The sequence below is a fragment of the Pristis pectinata genome, chromosome 8 (genome assembly GCF_009764475.1).
Source record: "Pristis pectinata isolate sPriPec2 chromosome 8, sPriPec2.1.pri, whole genome shotgun sequence".
Taxonomy (NCBI): Eukaryota; Metazoa; Chordata; class Chondrichthyes; order Rhinopristiformes; family Pristidae; genus Pristis; species Pristis pectinata.
The window spans coordinates 77,236,296-77,248,679 of NC_067412.1; the positions used below are offsets into that span (position 1 = coordinate 77,236,296).

The following is a 12,384-nucleotide window of genomic DNA, read 5'->3' on the forward strand; positions in this document are numbered from 1 at the left end:
CCAACTGAAATAATTTATATTAAAAATGAAAATGTATTGGGAATTGATCTCTGCCTTTAAGCATGTCTCCTTCATGTAGGAACTTCTCTAAATTCTGACAGTATTTCATTGTTCAGTTTTAATTAAAAAAAAGTTACTTCCTACCCCTTTTATTATCTCTTTGATACTTGATATCTGAATAATTTAGGAATGGAAAGAGCCAAAAATAGAACAAATAGATTAGACTGATGATTGATGTGACTATTGTATTTGTATTCCATATTTTTATATATTTCAGAACTATCAAATATTCCAAACTGAAAATACAATTATCAATAGTTTTCTAATTTTAAGAAATACATACAATTTTTAGGGAAGACAACAAAGTCACTGCCATTTTTTAATATTAACAGTTTTTATGTTTAAGAAATGTTTTTTCGATTAAGACTAATTCATTCTTGGCATCATATTTGCATTTACAATAATGAAAATCCCATAATTTGGAGAAATCAACAGATGACATTCATAGCTAGTATAGTGTCTAGAATGAGAATACAGTTCAATTTGAATTGCCAACAGCCTATTAGTTGTAATTATATAGTAGATAGATATCACGGTTCTACCAATTCACATGTCGTAGCTATGTTTTCGCTAAAGCTGATACAAAGAATCAGCTAAGATTCTCTTACCTACATTTTGTTATGTTTAGACTTTTATTTCTCCAATATATTCTTTGCAAATCTATTCTGCATAAACTCATGCAGCCTAAGCCTCAACCTAGATCATTCCCCCTCCCCAGTTGACTGGGTTCTTTCCATGCATCAATTTATTCCTCCTTTAAAACTCTGCACTGTATTTTTGAAGCCTTGTATCTCTACCTGCACTCTTTGGTCTACTAACTCTGCTCTTTTGTACATTCTTCACATGATCTCGCCCTTTGTGTCAGAATTATTTAGTCACCTTGGCTGTACTCAGTAGAATTTTGTGGTGCCAGTGTAATTGCTCATTTTTTTGCTTTGGCACACACCATTCAAGGCATACTTTGTCACAGCCAATCAAAGCTGCCCTTCACTGAAAGCTGGGAGGGGAGATCATTTGTGGTTGGAGTCTTTTGTTGCAGTTTGAGGTAAGAACTTCCATGACAGCTCTACTGATTTTAACTTTAAACAAAAGTCCACCAAAGAGGCATTTCTTCAGGGAATTATTAGATTTTTCATTGGCTGTACAGAATGTTATGCTTGTGAATCTCCCTCACCTGCCACACGAGAGCTAGCTTATTACGTTATAGTTTTAGAATAGAGAACTTGTGCTATTCCTTTGGCAGTTGGTGTGTTGCGTATGTAAATTCTAGATTGAAATTTAATCATTGCCCAGATGTTGCTGTTTTATCTGGAGGAGTTGGTCAGCAACTTTGCATATAGCACTTAATTACTGTTGTACCTTTCTGCAAGTAAAACTGAACTTGTTTTTTTCCTAAATGTAATCCTCTGCTACTCCAAAACATCCATTCTTTTAACTCAGCTGTACAAACAATTATTTAACCATACTGTTTTAGGATCAAATGCCAGTGTCTATTGGGCTGCTTGTATGAAGTTTCTAGGCAAATAACTAACTAAATTGCTTTGGTGTATTCCATGAATGGTTCAAATACATATATTTGGAATTAGTTTCTGAATAGCTGCTTCTGTGGTGAGAAGGTGGCCAGTTCATCAGTCTCTAGCCAAGATGCCTGCGGTTAATCTTCCAGTATGGGTTTAGTGAGGACCTCTTTCAGTGTTCTGGGCCCGCCTGAGAGTTTTTGGTGCATCTAGGCCTCAGACTGAGTGAGACCCTGGGAAGAAACTGGGTTTTTGCCTCAGTCTGGGACTTGGTTGTTAGTGGTGGGAAAGGGTTATGGACAGGCAGGCACCAGAATGTGATTTCTTGTTTCGGTTAGTATACTTGAACTTCATTAAAGTTATTGCTATTGTTAAGTTATGAGGTTTTTCATGTTGCTCTTGCATCATATGCACCACGCAAACTGTTGAAATGGCTATAGATTTAGACTAAAGTAGCATAAAATTATTTTATCCTCTGCAGGCAAGTTAGTCCTAAAGAAAGTTAGACGTAGGTCAATTTATCTATCAGCAATTCATATGATTGTATGTTTTCATTATAGATATTTCTATTTCCTATGGCAGATATACTTGTAATATGCTAAGTGAAGCTGTCAATTATTGAAATAATGGCTTAAGCAAATAGTAAGTAAATAAAGATCACTTCATATTTGAATCAGATATGGTCATTATATGCAATGGAATAACTGAATTCTATTCACCTTTTGCATATGGGCTTTGGATAAGTTGTAAAATGGGGTTTTAAGGGGTGTAACTTTAATGATAACTTCACCAGGCCCAGTATTGATAAACAGGGAGTGGTGGTACTTAGCAGTAAGTAGTTGGCAGATGTCAGATTGGACAGTCCAGGTTCATGAACTTTTTAAGCACAGCATGTCAGTTTTGTCTTTGACTTTTAATGCCCCTTTCTTCTTTGGATGCAGGCAAATCCTAATGAACTAACTAATGGAGTAATAAATGCTGCCTTCATGCTACTGTTCAAAGATTCCATCAGGCTTTTTGCTGCCTACAATGAAGGGATCATCAACTTACTGGGTAGGTAACTGGGTGCATGAATATATGTTAACGTTGAGTAAATGCTTTAGAATTTGAACAAGGCTTAATTATTGCAGAAATGTTGTTACAATATAATGTTACAGATCGCAACTTACAGCACGGTATTACAGTAACCTATTCCATAGATACGGTTTTGGAATTCAGTACCGGATGAGATGCTGACCTTTTCATCCAAGAGTAAAAAGGGATAAAGTTGTTGTTCTTCTTGTTTAACCATTTGAAATGGTTTTTCAATCGTTCTGAGGATAAATCTTGCAAGTTTAAAATATCTCTGTGGCATATTCTTAAGTGCCTTTCCTGTAAGTGCTTGCACTTGGCATTTCATAAGTGTCCAAATAGAAGTGCTGTTGCATAACCTTCAGTTTGCACCATCAGCAGCAGAATCCCATATATCAACTTTTTCATGCAGAATATTTCAAATTTTTTTTATATAGCAGTTCAGTTTGCTTCCAAGATGTAATGCTGAGCTTAAGCTGTTATGCATTTTCTACTTGTGGAGGCAAATGTACTTGGAGTATGGATTGGGCCAGTGAATATATAAAATTTTTTAAAAAATGGCTTAAAGGTGATCATTTCCCAATTTTTCTATTAAACATCTCACTGGAACTAAACATTTCAATACCGTTTTCAGTTCCTATTTGTTTTTTCTTTTGATGCTTGCCTTTGTGTGTATAATCGCTCACAGTTGGGATTGGCTTGGTGTTATTAGTCACTTACTATTTTTAATATTTCATTCTAACTTCCTCAGTGACATGAAAGGATTTAGCGGTAGTTGCTGGTGTGCACAAACAAATCTAAGTAGTAAAGGATGTTAAAGTGTTTCCTGACCCTGGATTACTGATCTTAAAAGATAAGCTTTCTGCTATTACTAGTACAGGGAAAGGTTTTAGCTAGGTTTTGGGAACAATTCGGAGTCTATACATACTTTCAGCAATTTACCTGTGAGAAGAATTAGTTGTGCAAAAATAAGTCTGCAGTCTAAACAAATGTGGTTCCTAGTCTGAACAATAAATTGTTTTAAATACCGCATCAGTTCTGTGGCAAACTTGTGTATCTTTCAAATGTAGCCTCAGTTGAGAATTAGTTTTTATGTGCAGCTGGAGCAAAAAACAAACTGCTGGAGGAACTCAGTGGGTCAAGCAACATCTGTGGAGGTAAAGATATTGTTGATGTTTCCGATCGAGACCCTACATCAATCCTGATGTGATACCTCGATCGGAAACGTCGACAATTCCTTTTCCTCCACAGATCCTGCTTGACTTGCTGAGTTTCTCCAGCAGTTTGTTTATTGCTTAAGATTACAGCATCTGCAGTTTCTTGTGTCTCTTTATATACTTTTGTCCTTGTATATAGTGAACATAATTGAGAGTGGTGAATGCCACTTATTTTGTCTGTTCTCATTTAAAAATCAGTGAATTCAAATGTCGTCCATCAATCATTGAAATTGGAAATTACTGTTGAACAAGTATTTTATGAATGAAATTTAATACAATATGGGCATAGGATCCATAAGTTACCTAGCACAATCCTCTGGACCCTGCAAACTACCCATGCAGCTAGCCCGTCTCTCATCCCTAGCTACTGAAGAGATGACCCAGGGCTAAGCACAGCTCATCTTGATTGTTGTAGGATTTGAAGTTGCATAGACCTGGAAGAAAGTTAATAGTTAAGTACAAATACTTTCTCATGAACACTTCCAAAATATCACCTTTCTGGTTTCATGCTTTGTATTCCTGGACTGATGGAAGTATAGTCTTGTGATGAGTACAAGATATTTCCTGTATGGTTAAGGCAGAACAACCAAAAGGGTTGAATTACTTTTCTGTCACGGCAACAATGCCTGTCTTTCCTGATTGCAGATGGAATGGTTTGAATCTTTCAGGTGTTACTTCCTCTTTTAAATTGTCTAATTTATGTTTTCCTAATTGCCAGTTTTGGTCAAACTATTTTACTTCAGCTTGACTTTGACTACCTCCTTTATTTTTCAAAAGATAAACTTGTTTCATTAAAGTTTTTTTTTACTTGTTTTTAAAGATATTTGAGTCAGTGAAAGGATTGTTAGGATACAGGGATGAACAATATAAGTAACTATGTAATAGGCATCAGAACTTTAACCTTTCTGCTGACAATCAATGAATTTTTTTTAAAAGGAGACCTACCTCTTCAGCTATACCAAATATTTCTTTTTTATTTGGCACAAGATGCCAACATGTTAAAAGTGATGGAAACGATGAAATGGTGATTCATAGGGGAAAGGATCGTGCTTAGTGTCTTTCAATGGTACAGCTTTCAGCATGTGCTAAGATTCATTTTTCAGCTTGTAGTCTTGCAGGGAATTAGTCTGTACTAGTTCATAAAGTGAACAGAATTCTGAATCTTAAGTAGGCTCTTGCCGGCTAACAAATATGATACTGCTAGCTGTTGCACATACTCTACTTTAAAGGGTTTTATTGAGTGATAAGTATCCGGATGTTCCACCTACCGATTTCTTTTGTGTGCGTCAAACTATTACGATTGACTTCTCCATCTCAGCTATGTAGAGGCAGGTTTAAGTAAAGTGTGTATCATTTTTTATTTGGAAGCAGGGAAACGGACATGCTTTTAGCCTTTAATTGCTTATGGGCCAAATGGAATTTCCTTCCTAGTTATTTCAGAACTTTAGAATATATTAATACTTCTTAGAAAATTAGTGCTCACATGTAGTGTGAAATAATAAGTCTTGGGAGACATAGTTTCAAATTTTGATCTGAGAAATGCAATTTGCATTTTGGGATATTAGCAATTTTTAAAAAATTACTTAAAGCTTGTACCGATTTCAACAGCAATGTTGCAGTTAATTAGGTGTGTTTTATTTCCTGTTTTCATGCATTTCAATGGTTCTGACTCCAGCTGCTTTAAAAACAAATACTGTGGCAGGTATGGAACAAATGCATATTTAAGTATTTAAATGAGTTTTTTTTAAAAAGAACAACTCTTCAAATGGTACTGATTTTCAAAACTTGTACTAGATCTCTTATCTTGATTACCTTCTAGAGAAATACTTCGATATGAAGAAAAATCAGTGCAAGGAGGCCCTGGACATCTATAAAAAGTTTTTGGCCAGAATGACAAAGCTGTCTGAATTTCTCAAAACTGCAGAGGTGAACACCAATTTTTTCTCATCTGTGGTCCATCGCAACCCATTTTTGTTTTGCCACCCATCCCCCCGTCTCCTTCCCACTCCCCCACTTTACTTTCCTGTATATTAAGCATTTCTATAAGCATGCAAGTCACTTTCCGTTTTTATTTACTTGCCACTGCATGAAGTAATGTGAACTTTTTCTTTGTTGACACAGCAAGTTGGAATTGATCAGGGTGACATTCCAGATCTATCTCAGGTCAGTGTACATATATCATTTAGCTTTATCCATTTCCCTGTTCCTGGGTTTTAAGTTTTCTTTTTCTACAGAGAGCATGAGTCTCTGTGCATACATGATTTATTCATGTATATTGTATGTGAACTCAATTTTGTGCTTGTTAACATTGTGGTTTATGAAGTAGAGCTAAAATATTGCCCTCAGCTGAATGGGACTTAATGGGTAGTTGATCAATATATCCCAACACTAACCTTTCTAACTTTGATAGCTATGTTGCAAAATTGGGAGGTAGTTTAACATTTATTGTGAAATCAGTGTACTTGTACTTTGTTTCATTGGAGAAATTGTTTCTGTCTATAATGCCCAAAAAGAAAGTAAATAAACACACTTTATTGCTTTTATACAATAGCTTTTACCCTTCAGCTCAAAACCAGGATGATCGGAGCTGTAGGTTCTAGAGCATTATACTTCGTTATGTGTAGGTGTGGTGCTTCCCCCTCTCATCCTTCTATCTAACATGTTTGGGTGCCCATTCAGTAAAAATCAAACTTAGGTTTTTGTGGTACTGCTAGAATTTGCAGGGTGCAGCTTATTGCGAGTAACATTTGAAGAACAACGGAAACAACTTAGGCAATCAGTTGGCCGCAGGGATGGATCAATTCATTCCATAGATGAGCTCTCTTCTTATTTTGGTACAGAGGCTAACATAAGTTCTTAATCAACGTGGAACCTGTTTTATGGATGAAGTACACAGTTTAGGAGGTTATCAAAAAATAGGAGTTGAGTGATGCAGATTTTGAGTTTTAAATGTTTGTGGGTATCAGGAGAAAAACTGTTGGAGATCAGAGTTTGAACAGTTTTAAGGTCTTGACAATAACGTAGGTGCAGGAAAGGATGTGGTGACTCTTGCCTGTGATTTGAAATTTGAGATGTGTTCAAATGTATATAAAAATCGGGGTAGATTCTTAAATTTCTTGTGAATACTACAGGAGGCCAACTGAAATTGTACAAATTAACTGATTTCTTTTAGTTCAAGGTGCTCAGTGCACAAGGGTTCCAGCTCTTCATTTCATTAATACAAAATAGTGGTAAGTCTGTCTCAGAAAAAAATACTAACCACTGTTTTCCCAAATAGCTGGTAGTCTTGGGCGAAGGGATCAAATTTGACAATGATCGGTAAAATACAAGAGGATCACTGGCAACGCTGAAATTATCCTGGCATTATGAGAGGGTAGATAGCCACATGGAGAATGAATTGTGCTCATGCTGTAATCTTATTCATTCCTTTATTAAATGCTAATCTTGAAGGCAGGTAATTGCACTCGTAATCCCAAATTGCATGCATTAGCATAGTCACTGAGTAATGCATTCATGATTTTTTATTGTATCTTTTGCTGTAACTGCTTGCTAAAATACATTTTTTAAAAACCTAATTAATCTTATGGGAAGCTTAATGGGACTTTATTAATGTTGAGGCACTACATTAAAGTATCTTCTGAAAAGAATGGAAGTAAAAAGAACAAGCATGTGAGTTGTAACATTGCTGTTGATGGAAGGTATCCAAAACTATTTTGGCTAATGCCATATTATATGCATGTTTCTGAATAGCATTGATTGTTATATTTTAGGCATATTTGCCTGAACCCAAACTGCATGGCTCAAGACATAAATGGGCATAAAATGATGCTGTTTGTATCTTTAACATTGAAAAATACGCAACATTAGTCTTCTTTTAAAATTCAAGTTTACTGCAAAATGTTTCTTTCCCCAATTCCAATCCCAATCCCCCCCACTCAATTTCATTCCCTCAGTGAATAGGGATTCACTTTGTCTCTCATCGATGCCGCAGATGAGACAAAGTGATCAAAAACATTATAAAAATTATGGGTCTATTACACAAGAATTTAATTAAACTTCCATTGATCTACTTATTCTTTGGGAGAAACCTGCTTCCATTGTGCATTGAAACATTAAGTATCCCAGTTATGGTCTAAGATGCTACCCTGAGTTGTAATAAATGATTTTCTAAATATCTTTCAATGACCTTACCAGGAATATGAGGAAAAAATTGGAGATTTTTGACCAGACATGCTTTCTTATTCCAGGAGATCACTAATATTAAAGCCTGGGCCATTTTTGACCATGTGAATCTCTGACAATCACAGAGCATGCTCTTCAGAGAAAATGTGCCATATCTAGTAATGTGCAAAACTGTAGTTTACCAATTAGAGATGTTTATTTTTCCATTTGGTTGCCTAAGTTCAGTGCTGTATTTTCATAGATTGTTCTCCCTCTTGTCAAGGAGTTTTCTGGATTCTGCTCTCTTTTAACATGAGGGTGAGACTGAAAGCTGAGAAGTCTATCACTTCTCCAAGGCTGACTGTCAATGAAGCAACTATTAGGCTGCCTGTGGTCTCCATTTTGCAACTCATAACCTCTCAGCAAATGCATATTTGAATGTTTCAAAATATTTGTACATTAATAATCAACGGACCAAAAGTTCAGTTTCTAAAGTTAATATGGAGGGGTAACATTGCAGTTCATTTTGTGAAAGACACCAAGATTAAAATTGTGTTTGGTCTATTCCTAAACTACCAATTTCCAAATTTTGCACTTAATAAACAAGCTAGAGGAGGGAAGTGAAGGTGGGAAGGGGAGAGGAGGTACTCCAACAGCTTTATAATTGCACTGTTCTGAGCTTAAATTTGATGTGTACTGAGAACCCTAAACTGTACTTGGATAGAGATTATTTTTAAAAGTAATTGGTGCATAGAATGTCACCTTGTGGTTTATGGGAGAAGTACAGTTGATTTATTAATCTGGATATTATATAGTTAGCATTTGCAAGACATTTAATGTTGTTGGTATGATTTTCAATTTTTTTTTTGCTTTCAAATACAAAGCAACTATTTGTATTGTATGCAGGAAGTTCAATGAGCCAATAATGTTTCTGTCATTCAAAAAGCTTGATTTTTGGGATTGACCTTAAATGGAGCAAATTACATTCTTTTTCCCCCACAGTACAAGTACAAATGCAGTATTCTTGGTATTGACTTTTATTGGTGCAGGCGAAGGAAAGTTTGCAGAGCCTCTTTGTTCTTGATTCAGTGGAAGCCAAATGTTGTACTTGAAGTGATGAAAATGTGGATTTCATTAAAATGGGGTTAAGTGTGATTCACTATCAAATATAACCAGTTGGTTCCTTACATTGTCACTACAGGCTCCAAGCAGTCTCCTTGAAGCACTGGAGCAGCATCTGGCATCTCTGGAAGGAAAAAAGACAAAAGAACTCTCTGCAGCAAACAGGTGAGAATCATCACCACGACTGCAGCGACAAGTTTGTTTGAGACATCAAAACATCCCAAGCACTTGAGTGTTTATAACATGAATCCACAGTTGGACATTTTAGGACAGATAACCTAAAGCATGGTCATTTGTGGTGGGTTTTTAAAGAAGCATCTTGTAGGGGAAAATAGAGGTGGAGAAGCATAGAGATGAAATTCAGAGCTGGTGCCGAACCAACTCAAAACACAGCTTTCGATAATGGAACATTTACTATCAGGGTTTCACAAGAATTGTTTAAGTAGGCTTGTCGGGGTGGAGGAGGTTATTAATATATGGAGGAATTTAAAAAGTGTATTTGTCGATCAAGACCTGGCCCAAAATTCATGGTCCACTGCCCTCATATGCTTCTGAGACCTGGACTATATGCAGTGGGCATCTCACGGCATTGGAAAAATATGACCAATAACGTCTCTGCAAAATCCTCTGTATTCACTGAAAGTGAACCAAAGTGCCTTCTCTCAGGCCAGCATCCTCAGTTTTGGGGCTCTAGTTACTCTCAATTTTCTATGATGTTCAGACCACATTGTTCAGTGACTATGTCTAATGCCAGGCTTGCAAAACAGACACTCTGTTCTGAGCTCTGTCATGGAAGGAAGTTACCAAGCAAAGAAAAGGATTCAAGTATGTGCTCAATGCCTCCTTGAAGTGCAGTATCCATACTGACTCATGGGAATGTCTGACCTATGACTGGTCAAAGTGGAGAAGGAACATCCAGGAAGATGTTGGGAACCTTGAGGCCATGCATTGGGAGCACACTGAAACCTGGCATCAGTGGCAGAAGAACTGCACTACATGATGAACTTCCAGCCCCATCTGTGGAAGAGTCTATGGTTCCCACATTGGCCTCATCGGCCACCCCAAACCCACTAACCAGTTTGAAGCAAGTCATCTGTGGTCCAGAGTTACTGTCTAAGAAGATAATTGGCAAAAGATGCTTTTGCTCTTGTACTCAAATTCTCTTGCCATGAAGGGTAACATCCAGTTGGCTTTCTTAATTGCTTGCAGTACCATTTGTGTATGCAGACACCCAGACCTCTCTGAACCTTTCAATCTGTCATCATTCTAAAAAGTACTTTTTTTTTACTTTTCTATCTCACATTTTTCTACGTTGAACAGGTGAGGATATAGCAAATGGACTACAATGTAGAAAAATTTGACCTTTCTATATCTCCCACTGAAGTCTCTCTGCATACACCTTACAACACAGACTCCCATTCAGATTTCTCATCACCAAACTTGCATATATTATAATTGGTTCCATCAGTCAGGTGAAATAGTGGAAGAAAAAATTTGTCATGCATGGCATTGGCAGGGGCAATGGTGACAAAGATGCTGAAAATCACTATGTAACAACTTTTAAAAGAACACTTTATGTCAAATCTGTGGCCGAAAGATTTGCATGTGTGATGAAGTCTGGAAAAATACTCTTCATTGAGGCTGAATTTTCTGACACTTGCTGTGGTCAAGCCAGAAACTATTTCTAATAAAGTGGTGTAATTATTTTCTTTGCACAACCTATTTCTCTTAAACATTAAACATTTCAGATTTTTTGATCTGCAGGAATTAGTGTTTCATATTCGAATAGTCTGGTCATGCTGCCAGATTTCTTCTAACCTGGCAATTGTAAACTCTTCCAAAATTTGACTAAAGATACCCTATGACTGATGGCCATTTGGTGATACATACCATTGAAATCTCTTCACATTGCTAATTATTTGTCAAATTGAAGTAAATATCTTGTAATTTTATAGGGCAAAATTAATAGTTTATCACAAATCTTAAATACCCTTGAACAAAGATATCATTGCTTCTATTCAGTTCTTCATTCAATTCAGCTGTTAGGTAAACTTTAATGATACAGGGATTCTTCAGTACATATTGTACAGTATGCCATTAATAACTAGATCTGGGCAATGTTATACCAAAATAATGTTTTGAAATAACTGGATTAGCAATACAGTTGCAGTTTTTTTTTAATATGTTTATTGACAGCACTGTCTTAGCCGGTGAGCTGGATTTGAGAAAGGGTGTTTTAAAGCAAAGTCAATTTGCAGAGAAGACAGTCTTTAAAGAGGAAAGGAAACAAACTACAGTAACTTACAATGAATGTGGGTTAATTTCTGCTCACAAATACAGTGAAGGAGGGATAGTTACAAATAAATTGTATATAAAATCACTGACAGTGGTGTTGTCACGAAGCTTAATTGACAGTTTCTTATATTTATCTTCCACTCCACAGAGCAACGACCCTATCGAATGCAGTTTCCACTCTTTCCAATACAGGGATGTCTTTGAGTAAAGTCGATGAGCGGGAAAAGCAAGCAGCTCTGGAAGAGGAGCAAGCTAGACTACAAGCTCTCAAGGTTTGTAGTTTGCTTCCCGAGTCAGCATTTAACTTCCTGCATATAACCTGACGTGCTCTCTGATATGGTGCACTGAAGCATGAATACCAGCTTCTTGTGTCCATTTTTAGATTATTCGGATACTCATTTTGGTGAAAATGAGTGGTGAAAAATTGCTTCAACGACCATTGATGTACTTTAACGCTGTTTCAGAGTATATAAAGCTCTGTCTTTTTATCAAATCTTGGATCTTTGATATTGGAGTTGCAGGCGTGCAACTCCCAGATCAAATGGAGTAAGGAATTTATTTCTGGGGTAGTGGTGGGCTTGGTAGGTTTTGTGAAATTATAGATTTCTGTGAAACAAAGCAATCTTGCAGTTAGAAGTTAGCCTGAATAGACAGAAATATTTTAAGAACCTGTGGTACATTTTGCACCTCAGTTCAATATTGTGTTTTGTTATTTTCTATTTTATTGCATCTTTTTAGCTGGTTGGCAGTACATGTAGAACAAACTTGTAGCAATATTTCAACATTCACCCACCAATTCTGAGGATGTTAATTTGGTAGCTTATCAATAATAACTGGCAACAAATTAACATGCCCAGAAAATAACTACATTACATCAAATGAAGTGGACTCTTAAATGAAATCTTAACTGCACCCCCAATTTTTGAGGTTTAAATTAACAA

The 12,384-nt window shown here is 36.4% G+C and overlaps 1 protein-coding gene across 4 annotated transcripts in view; it reads left to right on the plus strand.

The window, feature by feature from the left end:
• Positions 1-12,384, plus strand: part of LOC127573260 (phosphatidylinositol-binding clathrin assembly protein-like) — an 86,814-nt gene that overhangs the window by 42,015 nt on the left and 32,415 nt on the right. For all 4 annotated transcript variants that reach the window (XM_052021304.1, XM_052021302.1, XM_052021303.1 and 1 more), the window contains exons 6-10: positions 2,519-2,630; positions 5,685-5,791; positions 5,987-6,028; positions 9,228-9,313; positions 11,592-11,715. In XM_052021304.1, the coding sequence (XP_051877264.1) occupies positions 2,519-2,630; positions 5,685-5,791; positions 5,987-6,028; positions 9,228-9,313; positions 11,592-11,715 (471 nt within the window). The remainder of the gene's footprint in view (positions 1-2,518; positions 2,631-5,684; positions 5,792-5,986; positions 6,029-9,227; positions 9,314-11,591; positions 11,716-12,384) is intronic.